Here is a 25,278-nt window from a genome sequence, read left to right on the forward strand (position 1 = left end):
CCCTCTCCCTGGGGATCTCCTCTGCCTGGGTGTCCCCTCTCCCTGGGTGTCCCCTCTGCCTGGGTGTCCCCTCTCCCTGGGTGTCCCCTCTCCCTGGGGATCTCCTCTGCCTGGGTGTCTCCTCTGACTGGGTGTCTCCTCTGTCTGGGTGTCCCCTCTCCCTGGGAATCTCCTCTGCCTCTGGGTGACCCCTCTCCCTGGGTGTCCCCTCTCCCTCTGGGTGTCTCTCTCCCTGGGTGTCTCTCTCCCTGGGGTGTCCCCTCTCCCTGGGTGTCTCCTCTCCCTGGGTGTCCCCTCTCCCTGGGTGTCCCCTCTCCCTGGGTGTCCCCTCTCCCTGGGTGTTAGCCTGTGCGACCGCTGTGGGATTCTCTTTATGAAACAGGAGCTCAGGATGAGCATGGCTACAGGGGGTGCTGCAGAGAATACGGGGGTCCCCAGGGTCTTAGTTCCCCACTCAGAGGGGGAACTAAGGAGGTCACTGTTATGGGGGGATTAGCAGTATTGGGATAGAGTGGGGGGGTATTGGGGGGCTGCACTGACACCCAAGGCCTCCTGGAGCCTCCCAAGACTACATTTCCCATAACGCCCCGGGGAAGACTCTGTGACGTCAGTTCCCCTCAGGCGAGGGAGAGGTGTGACGCATGCGCAGTGCAGTCTTTTTTTTTTTTTTAACGTACCGTGCGACGGGCGTGGCTGATAAATGGGCGGGGTTTGGGGCGAGCGCAAAGCCAAGCAGTGGGCGTGGCGGGTTGTAGCTTGAACGTGAAGGCGTGCCCGGTCGGTTACATGTGTTGGGCGTGGCTTGTTTTGTTAGTGGGCGTGCGGGGGCGTGTCCGCGGCTCGCGGTGTGTCAGCTCGGCGCCGCTGTGCGCCATTAGGCTGTGAGGAGCGGAGGGAGCGTCTTCCTGTCAGCGGCCTCCGGCTCTCATGTCCGCGTCTCCTCAGCATGGCCGGTGAGCTCCGGCCTTGGGAGCCGACTCACAGCCCGCTGCCCGCCCAGGGCCCTGACCCCCGGCCCCGCTGATACTGTCCCCCGGCCGGCGCCATGGCCCTCGCCCCGCCGCCGCGGCCTTCCAATGGCTCGAGCTCGGACACGTCCCTGGCCGCTCCCCCCGAGGAGTTCCGCCGCCGCCGCCACACCATGGACAAGGACAAGGCCGAGCACCGCTTCTTCCGCCGCAGCGTCATCTGCGACTCCAACGCCACCGCCCTGGAGCTGCCCAGCAAGCAGTGCATCTCCCCGCCCGAGTCCGTGCTCTGCCTCCCGCCCAGCGCGCTGCCCCAGCCCGAGGAGGAGGCCGCCGCCGCGGCCCCCGCGCCACAGGCCCGAGCGCCCCGCTCCCCGCCCGACGACAGGCCGCCCGACGACAACGAGGACCAGGAGACCAAGGCCGTGGGCTTCTCCCCGGACGGAAGGTTCCTCAAGTTCGACATAGAGATCGGCAGAGGCTCCTTCAAGACCGTGTACAAGGGCCTGGACACCGAAACCACAGTGGAGGTGGCCTGGTGCGAGCTGCAGGTGAGAGGGGTCCGGGGGGAGGAGCTGGGGGGACACACGGGGTCAGGGGGGGAGGAGCTGGGGGACACGGGGGAGGGGACAGAGATGACAGCTCCCTCATAGGAGTCAGGGGGGAGGTGTTGGGGGAGACGGGGTCAGGGGGTGGGGAGAGAGATGACAGCTCCCTCATAGGAGTCAAGGGGAGGGGAGAGAGATGATAGCTCCCTCACAGGAGTCAGGGGGGAGGAGCTGGGGGACATGGAGTCAGGGGGAGGGAAGAGAAGAGATGACGGCTCCCTCACAGGAGTCAGAGGGGAGGATCCAGATACAGGAGAGATGGTGTACTGGGGTGACTGGAGCATAGGCCGCACTGTATACAGAAGCTTTAGGGGTGACTGGAGCATAGGCCGCACTGTATACAGAAGCTTTAGGGGTGACTGGAGCGTAGGCCGCACTGTATACAGAAGCTTTAGGGGTGACTGGAGCGTAGGCCGCACTGTATACAGAAGCTTTAGGGGTGACTGGAGCATAGGCCGCACTGTATACAGAAGCTTTAGGGGTGACTGGAGCATAGGCCGCACTGTATACAGAAGCTTTAGGGGTGACTGGAGCGTAGGCCGCACTGTATACAGAAGCTTTAGGGGTGACTGGAGCGTAGGCCGCACTGTATACAGAAGCTTTAGGGGTGACTGGAGCGTAGGCCGCACTGTATACAGAAGCTTTAGGGGTGACTGGAGCATAGGCCGCACTGTATACAGAAGCTTTAGGGGTGACTGGAGCATAGGCCGCACTGTATACAGAAGCTTTAGGGGTGACTGGAGCGTAGGCCGCACTGTATACAGAAGCTTTAGGGGTGACTGGAGCGTAGGCCGCACTGTATACAGAAGCTTTAGGGGTGACTGGAGCGTAGGCCGCACTGTATACAGAAGCTTTAGGGGTGACTGGAGCATAGGCCGCACTGTATACAGAAGCTTTAGGGGTGACTGGAGCATAGGCCGCACTGTATACAGAAGCTTTAGGGGTGACTGGAGCATAGGCCGCACTGTATACAGAAGCTTTAGGGGTGACTGGAGCATAGGCCGCACTGTATACAGAAGCTTTAGGGGTGACTGGAGCATAGGCCGCACTGTATACAGAAGCTTTAGGGGTGACTGGAGCATAGGCCGCACTGTATACAGAAGCTTTAGGGGTGACTGGAGCATAGGCCGCACTGTATACAGAAGCTTTAGGGGTGACTGGAGCATAGGCCGCACTGTATACAGAAGCTTTAGGGGTGACTGGAGCGTAGGCCGCACTGTATACAGAAGCTTTAGGGGTGACTGGAGCGTAGGCCGCACTGTATACAGAAGCTTTAGGGGTGACTGGAGCGTAGGCCGCACTGTATACAGAAGCTTTAGGGGTGACTGGAGCGTAGGCCGCACTGTATACAGAAGCTTTAGGGGTGACTGGAGCGTAGGCCGCACTGTATACAGAAGCTTTAGGGGTGACTGGAGCGTAGGCCGCACTGTATACAGAAGCTTTAGGGGTGACTGGAGCGTAGGCCGCACTGTATACAGAAGCTTTAGGGGTGACTGGAGCGTAGGCCGCACTGTATACAGAAGCTTTAGGGGTGACTGGAGCGTAGGCCGCACTGTATACAGAAGCTTTAGGGGTGACTGGAGCGTAGGCCGCACTGTATACAGAAGCTTTAGGGGTGACTGGAGCGTAGGCCGCACTGTATACAGAAGCTTTAGGGGTGACTGGAGCGTAGGCCGCACTGTATACAGAAGCTTTAGGGGTGACTGGAGCGTAGGCCGCACTGTATACAGAAGCTTTAGGGGTGACTGGAGCGTAGGCCGCACTGTATACAGAAGCTTTAGGGGTGACTGGAGCGTAGGCCGCACTGTATACAGAAGCTTTAGGGGTGACTGGAGCGTAGGCCGCACTGTATACAGAAGCTTTAGGGGTGACTGGAGCATAGGCCGCACTGTATACAGAAGCTTTAGGGGTGACTGGAGCATAGGCCGCACTGTATACAGAAGCTTTAGGGGTGACTGGAGCATAGGCCGCACTGTATACAGAAGCTTTAGGGGTGACTGGAGCATAGGCCGCACTGTATACAGAAGCTTTAGGGGTGACTGGAGCATAGGCCGCACTGTATACAGAAGCTTTAGGGGTGACTGGAGCATAGGCCGCACTGTATACAGAAGCTTTAGGGGTGACTGGAGCATAGGCCGCACTGTATACAGAAGCTTTAGGGGTGACTGGAGCATAGGCCGCACTGTATACAGAAGCTTTAGGGGTGACTGGAGCATAGGCCGCACTGTATACAGAAGCTTTAGGGGTGACTGGAGCATAGGCCGCACTGTATACAGAAGCTTTAGGGGTGACTGGAGCATAGGCCGCACTGTATACAGAAGCTTTAGGGGGGACTGGAGCATAGGCCGCACTGTATACAGAAGCTTTAGGGGTGACTGGAGCGTAGGCCGCACTGTATACAGAAGCTTTAGGGGTGACTGGAGCGTAGGCCGCACTGTATACAGAAGCTTTAGGGGTGACTGGAGCGTAGGCCGCACTGTATACAGAAGCTTTAGGGGTGACTGGAGCATAGGCCGCACTGTATACAGAAGCTTTAGGGGTGACTGGAGCATAGGCCGCACTGTATACAGAAGCTTTAGGGGTGACTGGAGCATAGGCCGCACTGTATACAGAAGCTTTAGGGGTGACTGGAGCATAGGCCGCACTGTATACAGAAGCTTTAGGGGTGACTGGAGCATAGGCCGCACTGTATACAGAAGCTTTAGGGGTGACTGGAGCATAGGCCGCACTGTATACAGAAGCTTTAGGGGTGACTGGAGCATAGGCCGCACTGTATACAGAAGCTTTAGGGGTGACTGGAGCATAGGCCGCACTGTATACAGGAGCTTTAGGGGTGACTGGAGCATAGGCCGCACTGTATACAGGTTGGGAGCAAGTGTCCTGAATTCTAATCTGAGGCTTGGGATGTGACTAGAGCAGAGGTCCTGTAGGATTACATGCTGCTTTGGTGGTGACAGAGGTGTCATAAAGGGTCTATGCAGTATCTGGTTTGGTAGTGACTGGAGCTGTGGCTTATACTGACTGTGTTTTCTCTCTGCTTTGGTGGTGAGTGGAGTAGGTCTGCGCTGCCTGTAGTGAGGGGCTCGGGTCTGTTTCAAGTGATGATGAAGATTGAGTAGTAACTGGAGTTGGACCCCTACACTTACAGCAGGAGGAGGGTCCATACTCCTGGAGTACGACACATGCAAGGACCTTGCCTCTTGGGTTGCAACTATAGGAGAAGTGGTGTCCTCAGAAGGTGCAGCGATTATACTGCCATCTAGTCCCCCTCCTGTGGGGGCGCTGTAACAAGTGTTTGCTGAGGAGGGGATCCCGGGGAAGTCACCGCACTCCTCCTCTGCACTGAAATATGGATTGTACTGGGTGGAGGGGGTTGTCCTCCCACTGCTGTACTCTGTCCTCTCTGCAGCCAGTGTTATGTATTGTCCCTGGAGAGTTGTGTAATCAGACCTCACACTGCTGTGCTCTGTGCTCTCTGCAGCCAGTGTTATGTATTGTCCCTGGAGAGATGTGTAATCAGACCTCACACTGCTGTGCTCTGTGCTCTCTGCAGCCAGTGTTATGTATTGTCCCTGGAGAGATGTGTAATCAGACCTCACACTGCTGTACTCTGTGCTCTGTGCAGCCAGTGTTATGTATTGTCCCTGGAGAGATGTGTAATCATACCTCACACTGCTGGGCTCTGTGCTCTCTGCAGCCAGTGTTATGTATTGTCCCTGGAGAGATGTGTAATCAGACCTCACACTGCTGTGCTCTGTGCTCTCTGCAGCCAGTGTTATGTATTGTCCCTGGAGAGATGTGTAATCAGACCTCACACTGCTGTGCTCTGTGCTCTCTGCAGCCAGTGTTATGTATTGTCCCTGGAGAGATGTGTAATCAGACCTCACACTGCTGTACTCTGTGCTCTGTGCAGCCAGTGTTATGTATTGTCCCTGGAGAGATGTGTAATCAGACCTCACACTGCTGGGCTCTGTGCTCTCTGCAGCCAGTGTTATGTATTGTCCCTGGAGAGATGTGTAATCAGACCTCACACTGCTGTGCTCTGTGCTCTCTGCAGCCAGTGTTATGTATTGTCCCTGGAGAGATGTGTAATCAGACCTCACACTGCTGTGCTCTGTGCTCTCTGCAGCCAGTGTTATGTATTGTCCCTGGAGAGATGTGTAATCAGACCTCACACTGCTGTGCTCTCTGCAGCCAATGTTATGTATTGTCCCTGGAGAGATGTGTAATCAGACCTCACACTGCTGTGCTCTGTACTCTGCAACCAGTGTTATGTATTATCCCTGGAGGGATGTGTAATCAGACCTCACACTGCTGTGCTCTGTGCTCTCTGCAGCCAGTGTTATGTATTGTCCCTGGAGAGATGTGTAATCAGACCTCACACTGCTGTGCTCTGTGCTCTCTGCAGCCAGTGCTGGGTATTGTCCCTGAAGAGATGTGTAATCAGACCTCACACTGCTGTGCTCTGTGCTCTCTGCAGCCAGTGTTATGTATTGTCCCTGGAGAGATGTGTAATCAGACCTCACACTGCTGTGCTCTGTGCTCTGTGCAGCCAGTGTTATGTATTGTCCCTGGAGAGATGTGTAATCAGACCTCACACTGCTGTGCTCTGTGCTCTCTGCAGCCAGTGTTATGTATTGTCCCTGGAGAGATGTCATCAGACCTCACACTGCTGTGCTCTGTGCTCTCTGCAGCCAGTGTTATGTATTGTCCCTGGAGAGATGTGTAATCAGACCTCACACTGCTGTGCTCTCTGCTCTCTGCAGCCAGTGTTATGTATTGTCCCTGGAGAGATGTGTAATCAGACCTCACACTGCTGTGCTCTGTGCTCTCTGCAGCCAGTGTTATGTATTGTCCCTGGAGAGATGTGTAATCAGACCTCACACTGCTGTGCTCTGTGCTCTCTGCAGCCAGTGTTATGTATTGTCCCTGGAGAGATGTGTAATCAGACCTCACACTGCTGTGCTCTGTGCTCTCTGCAGCCAGTGTTATGTATTGTCCCTGGAGAGATGTGTAATCAGACCTCACACTGCTGTGCTCTGTGCTCTCTGTAGCCAGTGTTATGTATTGTCCCTGTGTAATCAGACCTCACACTGCTGTGCTCTGTGCAGCCAGTGTTATGTATTGTCCCTGGAGAGACGTGTAATCAGACCTCACACTGCTGTGCTCTCTGCAGCCAGTGTTATGTATTGTCCCTGGAGAGATGTGTAATCAGACCTCACACTGCTGTGCTCTGTGCAGCCCGTGTTATTTAATGTGCCTGCAGAAGTTTGTAATCAGACCTCACACTGCTGTGCTCTGTACTCTCTGCAGCCAGTGTTATGTATTGTCCCTGGAGAAGTTTGTAATCAGACCTCACACTGCTGTGCTCTGTGCTCCCTGCAGCCAGTGTTATGTATTGTCCCTGGAGAGATGTATAATCAGACCTCACACTGCTGTGCTCTGTGCTCTCTGCAGCCAGTGTTATGTATTGTCCCTGGAGAGATGTGTAATCAGACCTCACACTGCTGTGCTCTCTGCAGCCAGTGTTATGTATTGTCCCTGGAGAGATGTGTAATCAGACCTCACACTGCTGTGCTCTGTGCTCTCTGCAGCCAGTGTTATGTATTGTCCCTGGAGAGATGTGTAATCAGACCTCACACTGCTGTGCTCTGTGCTCTCTGCAGCCAGTGTTATGTATTGTCCCTGGAGAGATGTGTAATCAGACCTCACACTGCTGTGCTCTGTGCTCTCTGCAGCCTGTGTTATGTATTGTCCCTGGAGAGATGTGTAATCAGACCTCACACTGCTGTGCTCTGTGCTCTCTGCAGCCAGTGTTATGTACTGTCCCTGGAGAGATGTGTAATCAGACCTCACACTGCTGTGCTCTGTGCTCTCTGCAGCCAGTGTTATGTACTGTCCCTGGAGAGATGTGTAATCAGAGGAGGGAGGAGGAGGCGGAGCTCCTTGCTGGGTGCTGCCCACTGGTGGCGGGGTTGGGGGGGAGGAGGAGGCGGAGCTCCTTGCTGGGTGCTGCCCCCTGGTGGCGGGGTGGGGAGGCGGAGCTCCTTGCTGGGTGCTGCCCCCTGGTGGCGGGTAGGGGAAGAGGAGGAGGTGGAGCTCCTTGCTGGGTGCTGCCCCCTGGTGGCGGGTAGGGGAAGAGGAGGAGGTGGAGCTCCTTGCTGGGTGCTGCCCCCTGGTGGCGGGTAGGGGAAGAGGAGGAGGTGGAGCTCCTTGCTGGGTGCTGCCCCCTGGTGGCGGGTAGGGGAAGAGGAGGAGGTGGAGCTCCTTGCTGGGTGCTGCCCCCTGGTGGCGGGGGATGGAGGCGGAGCTCCTTGCTGGGTGCTGCCCCCTGGTGGCGGGGGATGGAGGCGGAGCTCCTTGCTGGGTGCTGCCCCCTGGTGGTGGGACGGTGGGGGGGGAGGAGGAGGCGGAGCTCCTTGCTGGGTGCTGCCCCCTGGTGGCGGGGTTGGTACAGCAGGGTGGCTGTGCTGTGTTATTCCTCAGTGATTGGCAGTCGGGATATTTCGGATTCTCTCGCTCCCGGCAGGTTTCCATAACACTGGGAGCGCCGCCTCCTCCGTCACATGGTGCAGGATGAAAACAACGGGGGCAGCGCAAGGTCGCAGCTTTGGGTGTGATCGGAGTAGAGGCAAATGTCACTAAAATGATGTGTAATCCGCGCGCTGTGCATGTTATTAGTAGCAGCAGGACTGTGTCCTCACACTGCTGTGCTCTGTGCATGTTGTTAGTAGCAGCAGGACTATGTCCTCACTGCTGTGCTCTGTGCATGTTATTAGTAGCAGCAGGACTGTGTCCTCACACTGCTGTGCTCTGTGCATGTTGTTAGTAGCAGCAGGACTGTGTCCTCACACTGCTGTGCTCTGTGCATGTTATTAGTAGCACCAGGACTGTGTCCTCACACTGCTGTGCTCTGTGCATGTTGTTAGTAGCAGCAGGACTGTGTCCTCACTGCTGTGCTCTGTGCATGTTATTAGTAGCAGCAGGACTGTGTCCTCACACTGCTGTGCTCTCTGCATGTTGTTAGTAGCAGCAGGACTGTGTCCTCACACTGCTGTGCTCTGTGCATGTTGTTAGTAGCAGCAGGACTATGTCCTCACTGCTGTGCTCTGTGCATGGTGTTAGTAGCAGCAGGACTATGTCCTCACTGCTGTGCTCTGTGCATGTTGTTAGTAGCAGCAGGACTGTGTCCTCACTGCTGTGCTCTGTGCATGTTGTTAGTAGCAGCAGGACTATGTCCTCACTGCTGTGCTCTGTGCATGTTGTTAGTAGCAGCAGGACTATGTCCTCACTGCTGTGCTCTGTGCATGTTGTTAGTAGCAGCAGGACTATGTCCTCACACTGCTGTGCTCTGTGCATGTTGTTAGTAGCAGCAGGACTGTGTCCTCACACTGCTGTGCTCTGTGCATGTTGTTAGTAGCAGCAGGACTGTGTCCTCACACTGCTGTGCTCTGTGCATGTTGTTAGTAGCAGCAGGACTGTGTCCTCACACTGCTGTGCTCTGTGCATGTGTCTTCCTGAGCTATTGTATTGCCGATGTGATGAGGGCAGCGTTGCCCCAGTATTTGGCTGCGTGTGGTTCCCCTGTCATGTGACCTGTGGCATCGGTGCCCATGTAGTGCCCCCGGGCGTCTCCTTGCTGTCAGCCCATATAGGGCGAGGACTCGGTGTCTGGCTGATAACAGTGAGCACTAGCTGTAATCTCCCCCTGTGACCTCACAGCACGGTGACGCTCGCACAAGAGGATCTGGAAGTGTCACAGGAAGCTGGAGCGGATGTCACCTTCCCCTGACACATTGTAGCAGACCCTCAGCTGTAAGAATTTCTAAGCATCTGAATCCTAAGACTAAAGTTTCCTTTAACTGACTGCAAGCGGAGGTAGTGAAATGTCCTGTGTGCCCCTCTCTGCACTCCTTCCTACTCTGTGTGACACGTTGTGCCAGAGCCCCAGCAGTTGCAGTCATATGTCTTTCTAGTATGACACATTGTGACGCACTCCCAGCAGTTATATCCCCATCTCTGTCCATTGTACCAGAGCCCCAGCATTTACAGTCATGTGTCTTTAAGAGTGACACATTGTGACGCAAGCCCAACAGTCGCAGTAATTCTCAATCATGACACATTGTGACGGAGCGCCAGCAGTTACAGCCATATCTCTGTCTATTGTGACGCAGCCCCAGCTGTTTGGTGACCTTTTGTACAGCACATTGTGACGGAGCGCCAGCAGTAAACGGCGATATCGCGTGCCGGGGCGGTACAATGGCGCCTCATTGTACAGGCCGCGCTGCAGAGCATCGCTCACATTCTGCCTCTCCTGAGGCGCAAAACCAGCTCTGAACAAGTCACGGATCAGTGACCACCCAGAACATGGTCCAACATCTCTGCTTACTGTCAGTCAATGGAAGCTTTCTAACCTTCTAATGCTGAGGGTTTGTTACATTGTATTCAGTCCCCAGAAAGAGTCAGGTCTGATGATATTGGGAGAAGATGGAATTTTCCATTCACTGTCAGCAAGCAGTGTGCGGCTCCCCCTGTAGGACACTGGGTGTGGCGCCGTGGCCAGGAGCCATTTCGGTTGCCCTTTGTGTCTGCAGAGCGGCCGCAGCACATCGCGCGACCTTCTACAGAGAATGAGATGACAAATCCCTCAGTGAGGATAATATTACCACAGCCCCGCTCCACTCCCCCCACAAGCTGCACCGCTCCACTCCCCCCGGACCACAGCCCCGCTCCACTCCCCCCACAAGCTGCAGCGCTCCACAGCCCCGCTCCACTCCCCCCGGACCACAGCCCCGCTCCACTCCCCCCACAAGCTGCAGCGCTCCACTCCCCCCGGACCACAGCCCCGCTCCACTCCCCCCACAAGCTGCAGCGCTCATACTCCACAGGAGCTAAATATATCCCCCCCGCCCTATCCATTCCTAGAAAGTGATCTGTAACTGTGTGCATGCCGGTGAGCGCAGCTCCGGAGGAGCAGAATAGTGAGTGCAGCTCTGCAGTGCACCATGTCTGCCCCGCTGTTGTCCTGTGCTCGCAGTAGTCACCCTGCAGGCCGCCTCTGCTTCCTCTCGTGGTTTGTGTCTGACAATCTGTCGGCTCAGCTTTCTTGTACAGTGTCACGACACCTCTGCTCTACTTCCCAGTCCTCTGCGCTGTGTGAATGCAGCGATCCCTCAGCGGTGACAAGTCAGCCGGGGTCTTGGAGATGATGGCTATACTTGGTCTGGCAGGAAGTTTTCGGGTGATCATGTGACCGATGGGTGAATCCCAGACTGGGGGAGTAACTGGTGATGGTCAGAGGTGCCCCCTGGTGACGCACAGCTTGTACAGCGCCCCCCAGGGACAGCACCAGGACACTTCCTCCTGTGGGCATCGGACGCCATTGTGCCCCCTCCCAGGCTCCTAACAATGAGCGCCCTGTGTGATCAGGTGATGCCCGAAAATCACAGCCTCCAGGAGGGTCACAGGGCCGCCATTATATCCTGATTACAGGTGTGGGGCCCCGGCCCACCCCCAGGGGGAAAGCTGGGGGACTACAATCCGTGAGACCCCCATTGTAAGAGTGCTCAGAACCTCCTGGTAACCCCCCCCCCCCCATAGTCCTCCCCCCCCTGTGACCTTCCTCCTCCGTGCGGCTGAACTTTCTACCTGGAGAAGTTTCCTCGCCTCATAAACCTCCAGATCTCGTCTAGGACTTCCTCATTTTCCGCTAATCGCTTTCTTTATGGCGTCGTTCCGGTGATTTATGGCGGCTCCGGCTGTTACTGTGCGGAGAAGACGGACATGGGGGGAGAGGCCCCTGCTATATACCCGGGGAGGCTCTCCCGGGCGTCCGGTGATGTGGGGTCTCTGTCTCTCCATACGGGATCGGTTTTTGGGGTTTCCCTTAATTCGTGGCATCAATGAAAGCAAAACTAGTGGCTGTAAGTGTCCTGCCCCTCACCCTCCCGCCGGGCGCAGTTTTGTGACTAGTCTGTTTTAGTATTCGCCCCCCTCCCCTCTGACTACACTGATGTGTGATGTAGTCAGGCATGGGATGAAGCGCGGTTCACAGTATTCATACTGAGGAAGGAAACCTGAAGCATTGTGGGGACCCCCATATCTATGGGCTAAACCACAGACCCTCCATCAGCTCCAGTCCAATAAGACCTCTGCTTGCTGTCTGCCATCGCCTGTACACAGTACACAGGTGCAGCTCTCGCCTCTGTCTTATTATATTCCCCTTTATTACACAGCGAGGATTTCAGCTGATAAATGGGTTAATAGTATCCGGAGGAATGTCTGACACACGCCCCATACATGTCCTCAGGATCCAGAGAGCGGAGCAGCAGAGCTGTGGAGACACCGCGAGTAGTGACATGTCAGCCCACACTGCTCCGGAGGAACCCCGACCCCAGCCATGGGAGACCTGTGCACAGAGCTGCACTCACTATTCTGCTGCTGGTGCAGTCACTGTGTACATACATGACATTACTTATCCTGTACTGATCCTGAGTTACATCCTGTATTATACTCCAGAGCTGCACTCACTATTCTGCTGCTGGTGCAGTCACTGTGTACATACATGACATTACTTATCCTGTACTGATCCTGAGTTACATCCTGTATTATACTCCAGAGCTGCACTCACTATTCTGCTGCTGATGCAGTCACTGTGTACATACATGACATTACTTATCCTGTACTGATCCTGAGTTACATTCTGTATTATACCCCAGAGCTGCACTCACTATTCTGCTGCTGGTGCAGTCACTGTGTACATACATGGCATTACTTATCCTGTACTGATCCTGAGTTACATCCTGTATTATACTCCAGAGCTGCACTCACTATTCTGCTGCTGGTGCAGTCACTGTACATACATGACATTACTTATCCTGAGTTACATCCTGTATTATACCCCAGAGCTGCACTCACTATTCTGCTGCTGGTGCAGTCACTGTGTACATACATGACATTACTTATCCTGTACTGATCCTGAGTTACATCCTGTATTATACCCCAGAGCTGCTCTCACTATTCTGCTGCTGGTGCAGTCACTGTGTACATACATGACATTACTCATCCTGTACTGATCCTGAGTTACATCCTGTATTATACTATAGAGCTGCACTCACTATTCTGCTGCTGGTGCAGTCACTGTGTACATACATGACATTACTTATCCTGTACTGATCCTGAGTTACATCCTGTATTATACCCCAGAGCTGCACTCACTATTCTGCTGCTGGTGCAGTCACTGTGTACATACATGACATTACTTATCCTGTACTGATCCTGAGTTACATCCTGTATTATACCCCAGAGCTGCACTCACTATTCTGCTGCTGGTGCAGTCACTGTGTACATACATGACATTACTTATCCTGTACTGATCCTGAGTTACATCCTGTATTATACCCCAGAGCTGCACTCACTATTCTGCTGCTGGTGCAGTCACTGTGCACATACATGACATTACTTATCCTGTACTGATCCTGAGTTACATCCTGTATTATACTCCAGAGCTGCACTCACTATTCTGCTGCTGGTGCAGTCACTGTGTACATACATGACATTACTTATCCTGTACTGATCCTGAGTTACATCCTGTATTATACTCCAGAGCTGCACTCACTATTCTGCTGCTGGTGCAGTCACTGTGTACATACATGACATTACTTATCCTGTACTGATCCTGAGTTACATCCTGTATTATACCCCAGAGCTGCACTCACTATTCTGCTGCTGGTGCAGTCACTGTGTACATACATGACATTACTTATCCTGTACTGATCCTGAGTTACATCCTGTATTATACCCCAGAGCTGCACTCACTATTCTGCTGCTGGTGCAGTCACTGTGTACATACATGACATTACTTATCCTGTACTGATCCTGAGTTACATCCTGTATTATACTCCAGAGCTGCACTCACTATTCTGCTGCTGGTGCAGTCACTGTGTACATACATGACATTACTTATCCTGTACTGATCCTGAGTTACATCCTGTATTATACTCCAGAGCTGCACTCACTATTCTGCTGCTGGTGCAGTCACTGTGTACATACATGACATTACTTATCCTGTACTGATCCTGAGTTACATCCTGTATTATACCCCAGAGCTGCACTCACTATTCTGCTGCTGGTGCAGTCACTGTGTACATACATGACATTACTTATCCTGTACTGATCCTGAGTTACATCCTGTATTATACCCCAGAGCTGCACTCACTATTCTGCTGCTGGTGCAGTCACTGTGTACATACATGACATTACTTATCCTGTACTGATCCTGAGTTACATCCTGTATTATACCCCAGAGCTGCACTCACTATTTTGCTGCTGGTGCAGTCACTGTGTACATACATGACATTACTTATCCTGTACTGATCCTGAGTTACATCCTGTATCATACCCCAGAGCTGCACTCACTATTCTGCTGCTGGTGCAGTTGCTGTGTACATGCATGACATTACTTAGCGCAGCTCACCAGCAGAATAGTGAGTGCAGCTCTGGGGTATTGGAGCTGTAGACCCTCCTGGTGTTTCCTGTATGGCTCGGGATGATCGCTCTCTGTGATGTGTGACGCTCCGCACCCTCTGAGAGCAGAGACAGATCTGTGCCGGGGCCTCAGGACTTTGTATCTTCAGATAAGACTTTTGATTCTCAGCGGCTCCAGTACAATCGCTGTCCCCGTTCTTGGTATGCAGCTCCCATGCAGACTGATGGAGAATCCCCGGTGATGTCCTGGGGTTTCTCCTGCTGCGGTTGGTCCGGAGTGTCGCTAGTGGATCTGATTTCTCTTGTTGCACAAGGTTCTGTGTGAGGTGACCCATTGGGGACGGCCAATGAGGGGCGAGACTCCAGGAGCAGGGGCACTTGCTGGCAGTGAGATGGGCAGCGCTTCCCCCCTCCCCCCACACCCCCGGATTATCATCCGCTCACTGGAATTGGGGCCAAATGAGAAGAATCACCCTAAGGCTTAATGCAAGATCAAGATGTTCATTTTTCATCTTAAAGGGGCAGTGTCGCTCCTCTGCTGTGGTGAGAGGCCATCTACTGCTCCCTGTTATCAGCCAGTAGCCAGGCAGTAATATTTATCCATGGGATGAGCCACCAGATGTCTAGTGACCATACAGACTGCAGCCAGTGCTATGTATTGTCCCTGGAGAGATGTGTAATCAGACCTCACACTGCTGTGCTCTGTGCTCTCTGCAGCCAGTGTTATGTATTGTCCCTGGAGAGATGTGTAATCAGACCTCACACTGCTGTGCTCTGTGCTCTCTGCAGCCAGTGTTATGTATTGTCCCTGGAGAGATGTGTAATCAGACCTCACACTGCTGTGCTCGGTGCTCTCTGCAGCCAGTGTTATGTATTGTCCCTGGAGAGATGTGTAATCAGACCTCACACTGCTGTGCTCTGTGCTCTCTGCAGCCAGTGTTATGTAAATTGTAATATGACAGCAGTCACTTACAGGTTAAGTTCTGTGGAGCAGCTCCTTGCACAGAGCACAGCAGTGTGAGGTCTGATTACACATCTCTCCAGGGACAATACATAACACTGGCTGCAGAGAGCACAGAGCACAGCAGTGTGAGGTCTGATTACACATCTCTCCAGGGACAATACATAACACTGGCTGCAGAGAGCACAGAGCACAGCAGTGTGAGGACTGGTTACAATCTTTGCGTGGTCTCTCCTGCTGATGGTTTCCTTTCCGTGTATATGCTGAGGTTCTTGTAGCCTACCCCTTTAATATTCTGGGCTGTGCTGGAGGGGGGGGGGGTGCGTGTGGTCCCTGTGGGGGTGGATCAGTCCTCGCCCCTCCCCCAGTAATGCTGCAGGATGAGATTCCACAGGATCCTATGGATAATAGCAGATAGTGACAGCGAGGGGGGGGGGATCTATTTCTGGATCTTCCCCTTTAAGACACTTATTTGCAGCTGGTTCCAGGACTACAGCTCCCAGCAGGACCTGACAGCCTCATGTAACTCTACCTGCTGGGAGTAGTTGTCCTTCTGGATCCTGGAGGCTTCAGACTTGGAATTGCTGCAAAACTTGTTACAATGTTGCAGATTGTGTTGTATCTTGTGGATATTGGAGGTCATCAAGTGTTATACTCCAATCACATACAAAGCTGCACTCAGGCTGCAACTGTTTAACTGGGACTACACGACTGCTTTGCCACTGACTGGAGGCTTTGGATGTGACTGGAGCATCTTCTACTCCACTCACCTCCGGAGATGCAGCGATGTATCTCTCAAGGTAACGGAGGAGTCACTAATAGCAAGATCCAAAGCTTCCTGGAAACCACCATTATGACTGCAGCTTTGGGTGTGGCTGGAGGAGGACATTAATGATTTAGGCTTTCTGTTAAGATTTCAGCTCTGGGTGTGATTGGAGCACTGGATAGCATAGCTGATATATGGCAGTCCAGGCTGTATTCTATGCAGCTCTGGGTGTGATTGGAGCACAGGATAGCATAGCTGATATATGGGCAGTCCAGGCTGTATTCTATGCAGCTCTGGGTGTGATTGGAGCACAGGATAGCATAGCTGATATATGGGCAGTCCAGGCTGTATTCTATGCAGCTCTGGGTGTGATTGGAGCACAGGATAGCATAGCTGATATATGGGCAGTCCAGGCTGTATTCTATGCAGCTCTGGGTGTGATTGGAGCACAGGATAGCATAGCTGATATATGGGCAGTCCAGGCTGTATTCTATGCAGCTCTGGGTGTGATTGGAGCACAGGATAGCATAGCTGATATATGGGCAGTCCAGGCTGTATTCTATGCAGCTCTGGGTGTGATTGGAGCACAGGATAGCATAGCTGATATATGGGCAGTCCAGGCTGTATTCTATGCAGCTCTGGGTGTGATTGGAGCACAGGATAGCATAGCTGATATATGGGCAGTCCCGGCCGTGCGCTATGCAGCTCTGGGTGTGATTGGAGCACAGGATAGCATAGCTGATATATAGGCAGTCCCGGCCGTGCGCTATGCAGCTCTGGGTGTGATTGGAGCACAGGATAGCATAGCTGATATATGGGCAGTCCCGGCTGTGCGCTATGCAGCTCTGGGTGTGATTGGAGCACAGGATAGCATAGCTGATATATAGGCAGTCCCGGCTGTGCGCTATGCAGCTCTGGGTGTGATTGGAGCACAGGATAGCATAGCTGATATATGGGCAGTCCAGGCTGTATTCTATGCAGCTCTGGGTGTGATTGGAGCACAGGATAGCATAGCTGATATATAGGCAGTCCCGGCTGTGTTCTATGCAGCTCTGGATGTTATTGGAGCACAGGATAGCATAGCTGATATATGGCAGTCCAGGCTGTATTCTATGCAGCTCTGGGTGTGATTGGAGCACAGGATAGCATAGCTGATATATGGGCAGTCCAGGCTGTATTCTATGCAGCTCTGGGTGTGATTGGAGCACAGGATAGCATAGCTGATATATGGGCAGTCCAGGCTGTATTCTATGCAGCTCTGGGTGTGATTGGAGCACAGGATAGCATAGCTGATATATGGGCAGTCCAGGCTGTATTCTATGCAGCTCTGGGTGTGATTGGAGCACAGGATAGCATAGCTGATATATGGGCAGTCCAGGCTGTATTCTATGCAGCTCTGGGTGTGATTGGAGCACAGGATAGCATAGCTGATATATGGGCAGTCCAGGCTGTATTCTATGCAGCTCTGGGTGTGATTGGAGCACAGGATAGCATAGCTGATATATAGGCAGTCCCGGCTGTGCGCTATGCAGCTCTGGGTGTGATTGGAGCACAGGATAGCATAGCTGATATATAGGCAGTCCCGGCTGTGCGCTATGCAGCTCTGGGTGTGATTGGAGCACAGGATAGCATAGCTGATATATAGGCAGTCCCGGCTGTGTTCTATGCAGCTTTGGGTGTGGCTGGAGGAGGACATTAATGATTTAGGCTTTCTGTTAAGATTTCAGCTCTGGGTGTGATTGGAGCACTGGATAGCATAGCTGATATATGGCAGTCCAGGCTGTATTCTATGCAGCTCTGGGTGTGATTGGAGCACAGGTTAGCATAGCTGATATATGGGCAGTCCAGGCTGTATTCTATGCAGCTCTGGGTGTGATTGGAGCACAGGATAGCATAGCTGATATATGGGCAGTCCAGGCTGTATTCTATGCAGCTCTTGGTGTGATTGGAGCACAGGATAGCATAGCTGATATATGGGCAGTCCCGGCCGTGCGCTATGCAGCTCTGGATGTGATTGGAGCACAGGATAGCATAGCTGAGCAGTCCCAGCCTTGCTCTCTGCAGTCCTGGGGGTCTGGGCCTCCTCTGGGTCTTATCTGAATTTGCAGAATTAGGACCACATGTCCTGGCATCACGCGCCCCTGGCGGAGGGGGAAACAGTGTAAACATCAGCGGTAATGTAGGTGCACAGCGCCCCCGCCTGGTGTACCACAGTGCTGGGCCTGGCAGCACAAGGGTTAACCTTCTATAGGATCTATACGTGGTCTCCATAATCCACCGCTGGTCCTGATGGTGGATTATCCTAGAACATCACAAAGCCGCGGCCTCCGCCATTAACCCCCTGCTGCCCTGGGAACTTGTATGCCGAGGTGGTTAACCCTCTAATAACCAACTCCTCCAGGGGGCGCTTCTGCCCCTCACCCCCTGCTGACAAGGGTTAACCCTTCCAGGCCTGTGCTAATGGAGGCCGTGCTCTCCACACATCCCTCCAGGCCCCAAGTCAGGAGCCGAGGAATTTCTCACAAGCCTCACACTTCATGGTGACCGTCCCTGCAGGTCTAGCCTTCTATTCCAGAACCAGGAGGCTCTGGCTGAGCGTTTCCACAAACTAGCTGGGAAAAATAGACTGCTGGAAATGTTGACTGATAGGAAGTGAGAGATATCAGCGGCATCCAGACGTGATGGATAACCCCGGGTCAGGCCCAAACCCAGAGACTCAGTGTGTGGGCACCCCAGGGATCACTGGCCGGATGTTACACATGCAGGAGTGACATGGCTGATAACAGAGAGTAATAGATTGTTTCTCCCCCCCCCCCGTACAATCTATTACTCTCTGTTATCAGCCATTACATCCCGGGGAGAGGAGACTGTACAGGGAGGGGGGTACAATCTATTACTCTCTGTTATCAGCCATTACATCCCGGGGAGAGGAGACTGTTTCTCTCCCCCCCCCCCCCCCCCCCCCCCCGTACAGTCTCCTCTCCCCGGGATGTAATGGCTGATAACAGAGAGTAATAGATTGTATCCCCCCTGTACAGTCTCCTCTCCCCGGGATGTAATGGCTGATAACAGAGAGTAATAGATTGTATCCCCCTGTACAGTCTCCTCTCCCCGGGATGTAATGGCTGATAACAGAGAGTGATAGATTGTATCCCCCCTGTACAGTCTCCTCTCCCCGGGGTGTAATGGCTGATAACAGAGAGTAATAGATTGTATCCCCCCTGTACAGTCTCCTCTCCCCGGGGTGTAATGGCTGATAACAGAGAGTAATAGATTGTATCCCCCCCTGTACAGTCTCCTCTCCCCGGGGTGTAATGGCTGATAACAGAGAGTAATAGATTGTATCCCCCCCTGTACAGTCTCCTCTCCCCGGGATGTAATGGCTGATAACAGAGAGTAATAGAGTGTATCCCCCCCTGTACAGTCTCCTCTCCCCGGGGTGTAATGGCTGATAGCAGAGAGTAATAGATTGTATCCCCCTGTACAGTCTCCTCTCCCCGGGGTGTAATGGCTGATAACAGAGAGTAATAGATTGTATCCCCCCCTGTACAGTCTCCTCTCCCCGGGGTGTAATGGCTGATAACAGAGAGTAATAGATTGTATCCCCCCCTGTACAGTCTCCTCTCCCCGGGGTGTAATGGCTGATAACAGAGAGTAATAGATTGTATCCCCCTGTCCCATATGATTTGTGGACTTCCCCTTTAAGCAGTGGGTTAACCCTAAGGGGAACAAAAAGTGAGGAAAGTTCTGACATTTTTAAGCAGAAGTTGGTTAAAAAAAAGTGAAGTTTTATTTATATTTTTTCTGGTCATGTGACCTGTTTTGCCTACACAGAAAATGCTGATCTGATACCAAAGGTCCGGACTGCCCCCCCCCCCCCCCCAGCACCCACCGGCTGTGACGTTACTCTGGGTCACATGTAGATCCCCTACACTGGCGCTTTGCACCCAATCACCCATCAGCCAGTGACTGGCAGCTACTACATCCCCCATCATGCTTGGGTGCCATCCCTATGACACGGGCAGCGGCTCAGGTAGTCACTAGTTTCCCGGAGCACCAATCACTTCCTGTTCTGCTTTACAGGAAGTCTCATTGTGGGGACGCGGCAGGAAGTCGCACAGATCAGTGATCGGAGGATGCGGTCACTGCCCACAGAGCGTCTGCTGCGCTACACAAGTTTTTCTTTTTTTTTTCTTTTGGCAAGAAGGATGGATTTATATTCCAGGCTTGTCCTTGGGGTGTCCTCACACTGCTGTGCTCTGTGCTCTCTGCAGCCAGTGTTATGTATTACCCCTGGAGAGATGTGTAATCAGACCTCACACTGCTGTGCTCTGTGCTCTCTGCAGCCAGTGTTATGTATTGTCCCTGGAGAGATGTGTAATCAGACCTCACACTGCTGTGCTCTGTGCATTCTGCAGCCAGTGTTATGTATTGTCCCTGGAGAGATGTGTTATCAGACCTCACACTGCTGTGCTCTGTGCTCTCTTCAGCCAGTGTTCTGTATTGTCCCTGGAGAGATGTGTAATCAGACCTCACACTGCTGTGCTCTGTGCTCTCAGCAGCCAATGTTATGTATTGTCCCTGGAGAGATGTGTAATCAGACCTCACACTGCTGTGCTCTGTGCTCTCAGCAGCCAGTGTTATGTATTGTCCCTGGAGAGATGTGTAATCAGACCTCACACTGCTGTGCTCTGTGCTCTCTGCAGCCAGTGTTATGTATTACCCCTGGAGAGATGTGTAATCAGACCTCACACTGCTGTGCTCTGTGCTCTCTGCAGCCAGTGTTATGTATTGTCCCTGGAGAGATGTGTAATCAGACCTCACACTGCTGTGCTCTGTGCATTCTGCAGCCAGTGTTATGTATTGTCCCTGGAGAGATGTGTTATCAGACCTCACACTGCTGTGCTCTGTGCTCTCTTCAGCCAGTGTTCTGTATTGTCCCTGGAGAGATGTGTAATCAGACCTCACACTGCTGTGCTCTGTGCTCTCAGCAGCCAATGTTATGTATTGTCCCTGGAGAGATGTGTAATCAGACCTCACACTGCTGTGCTCTGTGCTCTCAGCAGCCAGTGTTATGTATTGTCCCTGGAGAGATGTGTAATCAGACCTCACACTGCTGTGCTCTGTGCTCTCTTTAGCCAGTGTTATGTATTGTCCCTGGAGAGATGTGTAATCAGACCTCACACTGCTGTGCTCTCTGCAGCCAGTGTTATGTATGGTCCCTGGAGAGATGTGTAATCAGACCTCACACTGCTGTGCTCTGTGCTCTCTGCAGCCAGTGTTATGTACTGTCCCTGGAGAGATGTGTAATCAGACCTCACACTGCTGTGCTCTGTGCTCTCTGCAGCCAGTGTTATGTACTGTCCCTGGAGACATGTGTAATCAGACCTCACACTGCTGTGCTCTGTGCTCTCTTCAGCCAGTGTTATGTATTGTCCCTGGAGAGATGTGTAATCAGACCTCACACTGCTGTGCTCTGTGCTCTCTTTAGCCAGTGTTATGTATTGTCCCTGGAGAGATGTGTAATCAGACCTCACACTGCTGTGCTCTGTGCTCTCTGCAGCCAGTGTTATGTATTGTCCCTGGAGAGATGTGTAATCAGACCTCACACTGCTGTGCTCTGTGCTCTCTGCAGCCAGTGTTATATACTGTCCCTGGAGAGATGTGTAATCAGACCTCACACTGCTGTGCTCTGTGCTCTCTGCAGCCAGTGTTATGTACTGTCCCTGTAGAGATGTGTAATCAGACCTCACACTGCTGTGCTCTGTGCTCTCTGCAGCCAGTGTTATGTATTGTCCCTGGAGAGATGTGTAATCAGACCTCACCCTGCTGTGCTCTGTGCTCTAAGTGAAAGCTGTAGCTGGCTTTTGGTTGAATAGTAAGTGTTCCCTAAGTGCAGATGGAAGGGGCTGCAGAAGTCATATGCACAGAGCACAGCAGTGTGAGGTCTTGTCTCAATGCAGTGCAGATATATACACCCCTATTACAGTCCTGCTGCTACTAACATACACACAGGTGTGATTATGCATCTTTCCAGCATAATGCACAGAGCACAACAGTGTGAGGTCTGACTCCACCCCATCTTCTCTGGGTCGTTGCGTTCTGTCCTCACTTTCTCGGATGCAGATTTCCCTTTGAGACCCTGAATTCCTGTAGGATTTTTTCCGGCCCCTGCGCTGACCTTTGGTAACCCCTGGATGGGGGGTGTAATAATGATGTGTAATCCCCTCCTCTTGCTGTCAGTGAATGGAGATCTCCCTGATTCTCTGTTACAGTTGTATCCAGTGTGTAGAATCCTGTGCGCTGATACATTGTATCCATGTAGTGCTGAAGGCTCTGGTGATGTCTCCTCCCTCTGGGGTCCGGAGTGACGCTGTGCCCCTCCTGATACTTACCGGATTACCGAGGGTTCACCCCATTGTTCCACGTCAGATGAGTAATGGATCCGTTCCCCTTAATCCGGGGAAGTAACGTCCGCTAATCCCCTAATCCCGACCCATTGTCGTCCAGAGTGACCCTGTGCTTCCAATGGGGCTCTCCTGGGCGGCGACTCCTGATTTTGGGGCGACCCCGTCACTGCTTCTTGCACCTATAGGGGGCGCTCCTCGTAGCTCACGCATTGTAATCTATGGAGCCGCGCTGCTCCCTGCAGGGGGCGCTCTTGTTACAGCCTCGGCCACAGCTGCACCTCGCTCAGGATCCCGGGGTACAGTGGCCTGTGTCCTTCTAGTCCCGGTCCGGTATTTCTTGTTGGGTGACCTGGTGACCCGTCCTGGCCCCGCCCCCTGCCCTGTGTCCGCCATGTCCTCGTTGCTCCTGTCGAGTGACTTGGCACATTGTTCTCTGTACAGTCACCGCTCGGCTCTTATACTCCAGTCACTTACAAAGCTGCATTCACCGCTCTGATGGGCAGAATTGTGAGTGCAGCTCTGGGGGTGAGGCTTCCTGAGCTGCAGAGCGTTGCACAGGTACACGACTTCCTGTGGTCGGCAGATGTCGGGCAGGTGTTGTGGTGGTCTGGAAGAAGCGACCAGGGGCCCCCACAATGTCACCGCTCCGGCACTCGCATGTGGCCCCCACCAGAATCTCCTGTGTGTATGCGGCTGTGTGCGGCCACTTACCCCATCAGCTGCAGATCCTCGGATCACTCATTGGTGCGGTCCATGTTCTGATCCTACAGAGTATCCACCACTATAGGATCAGACTACGGGGCGTATGTCTGTAGTCTGTTACCATAGAGACGGTATATTATACAGGTGGCCCTCCCCCCAGTCTTGGATCTGCCTCCTCCTTGGAGATATCTGGGGCAGGTTTGGGCCTGAATCGTGTGTGTGATGTTATACGACTGCCGTGTAATGGCTTCTATTTCTGTCCTCGCTGCAGCCTGCGTTACAGTGTAATTGGGGTTGGTGTGGATGACATCAGCGCGGCTTATAGGGTAGTGAATAGAAGATGATGGAGTCATAGAGCGAGGCCTCACCCTGCAGATCGATTACTCAGGCCTCTCTGCTCTCCCCTGGCACCGCTGTGCCCTCTCTGCTCTCCCCTGGCACCGCTGTGCCCTCTCTGCTCTCCCCTGGCACCGCTGTGCCCTCTCTGCTCTCCCCTGGCACCGCTGTGCCCTCTCTGCTCTCCCCTGGCACCGCTGTGCCCTCTCTGCTCTCCCCTGGCACCGCTGTGCCCTCTCTGCTCTCCCCTGGCACCGCTGTGCCCTCTCTGCTCTCCCCTGGCACCGCTGTGCCCTCTCTGCTCTCCCCTGGCACCGCTGTGCCCTCTCTGCTCTCCCCTGGCACCGCTGTGCCCTCTCTGCTCTCCCCTGGCACCGCTGTGCCCTCTCTGCTCTCCCCTGGCACCGCTGTGCCCTCTCTGCTCTCCCCTGGCACCGCTGTGCCCTCTCTGCTCTCCCCTGGCACCGCTGTGCCCTCTCTGCTCTCCCCTGGCACCGCTGTGCCCTCTCTGCTCTCCCCTGGCACCGCTGTGCCCTCTCTGCTCTCCCCTGGCACCGCTGTGCCCTCTCTGCTCTCCCCTGGCACCGCTGTGCCCTCTCTGCTCTCCCCTGGCACCGCTGTGCCCTCTCTGCTCTCCCCTGGCACCGCTGTGCCCTCTCTGCTCTCCCCTGGCACCGCTGTGCCCTCTCTGCTCTCCCCTGGCACCGCTGTGCCCTCTCTGCTCTCCCCTGGCACCGCTGTGCCCTCTCTGCTCTCCCCTGGCACCGCTGTGCCCTCTCTGCTCTCCCCTGGCACCGCTGTGCCCTCTCTGCTCTCCCCTGGCACCGCTGTGCCCTCTCTGCTCTCCCCTGGCACCGCTGTGCCCTCTCTGCTCTCCCCTGGCACCGCTGTGCCCTCTCTGCTCTCCCCTGGCACCGCTGTGCCCTCTCTGCTCTCCCCTGGCACCGCTGTGCCCTCTCTGCTCTCCCCTGGCACCGCTGTGCCCTCTCTGCTCTCCCCTGGCACCGCTGTGCCCTCTCTGCTCTCCCCTGGCACCGCTGTGCCCTCTCTGCTCTCCCCTGGCACCGCTGTGCCCTCTCTGCTCTCCCCTGGCACCGCTGTGCCCTCTCTGCTCTCCCCTGGCACCGCTGTGCCCTCTCTGCTCTCCCCTGGCACCGCTGTGCCCTCTCTGCTCTCCCCTGGCACCGCTGTGCCCTCTCTGCTCTCCCCTGGCACCGCTGTGCCCTCTCTGCTCTCCCCTGGCACCGCTGTGCCCTCTCTGCTCTCCCCTGGCACTTCTTAAGGTTTGTGTTTTCTCTCTTGCAGGACCGGAAGTTGTCCAAGTCTGAGCGGCAGCGCTTTAAGGAGGAGGCGGGCATGCTGAAGGGTCTGCAGCACCCCAACATTGTCCGCTTCTACGACTCCTGGGAGTCCACCCTGAAGGGGAAGAAGTGCATCGTACTGGTGACCGAGCTGATGACCTCGGGGACCCTGAAGACGTAAGTAGCGGCCATTGCCCTGCACTACGGCTCTGCATAAACTAGTAGTAGCAGCAGGACTGTGAAATATGGAATGTACCGGATAGGGGTGTGTCCTCACACTGCTGTGCTCTGTGCTTTTTACACTAAGCTGTGCCACAGTTTATCCCCTCTGCTCTGAGCAATGGCTGTAGTCTTCAATCAGAGGTCTATGAAAGCAATTATTATGTAGAGTGGCTGTGTGCAGAGGGCACAGAGCACTGCAGTGTCAGGACATGCATCTACAAACCGCATACACAAAATTCTGATCACACATCTCTGCAGTGACAATACATAACACTGGCTGCAGAGAGCACAGAGCACAGCAGTGTGAGGTCTGATTACACATCTCTCCAGGGACAGTACATAACACTGGCTGCAGAGAGCACAGAGCACAGCAGTGTGAGGTCTGATTACACATCTCTCCAGGGACAATACATAACACTGGCTGCAGAGAGCACAGAGCACAGCAGTGTGAGGTCTGATTACACATCTCTCCAGGGACAATACATAACACTGGCTGCAGGGAGCACAGAGCACAGCAG

At 53.8% G+C, this 25,278-nt stretch overlaps 1 protein-coding gene across 1 annotated transcript; it reads left to right on the forward strand.

Moving 5' to 3' along the window:
- Nucleotides 1-1,045: 1,045 nt before the first annotated feature.
- LOC140110495 (serine/threonine-protein kinase WNK1-like) lies at nt 1,046-24,737 on the forward strand. The gene is made up of 2 exons (XM_072132233.1): nt 1,046-1,519; nt 24,543-24,737. The coding sequence occupies exons 1-2, from the start codon at nt 1,046-1,048 to the stop codon at nt 24,717-24,719; spliced, it is 651 nt and encodes a 216-aa protein (XP_071988334.1). The 3' UTR covers nt 24,720-24,737.
- The last annotated feature ends 541 nt before the right edge of the window (nt 24,738-25,278 follow it).

The sequence above is a fragment of the Engystomops pustulosus genome, unplaced genomic scaffold, assembly GCF_040894005.1.
Source record: "Engystomops pustulosus unplaced genomic scaffold, aEngPut4.maternal MAT_SCAFFOLD_288, whole genome shotgun sequence".
In the NCBI taxonomy this organism is placed as follows: domain Eukaryota; kingdom Metazoa; phylum Chordata; class Amphibia; order Anura; family Leptodactylidae; genus Engystomops; species Engystomops pustulosus.

What these genes read in the sequence shown, in the direction of transcription:
- LOC140110495 (XM_072132233.1), top strand. Translation starts at nt 1,046, where the DNA reads ATGGCCCTCGCCCCGCCGCCGCGGCCTTCCAATGGCTCGAGCTCGGAC. An exon ending in TGGCCTGGTGCGAGCTGCAG is followed by an intron (nt 1,520 to 24,542) that starts GTGAGAGGGGTC and finishes TCTCTCTTGCAG; the next exon opens with GACCGGAAGTTGTCCAAGTC.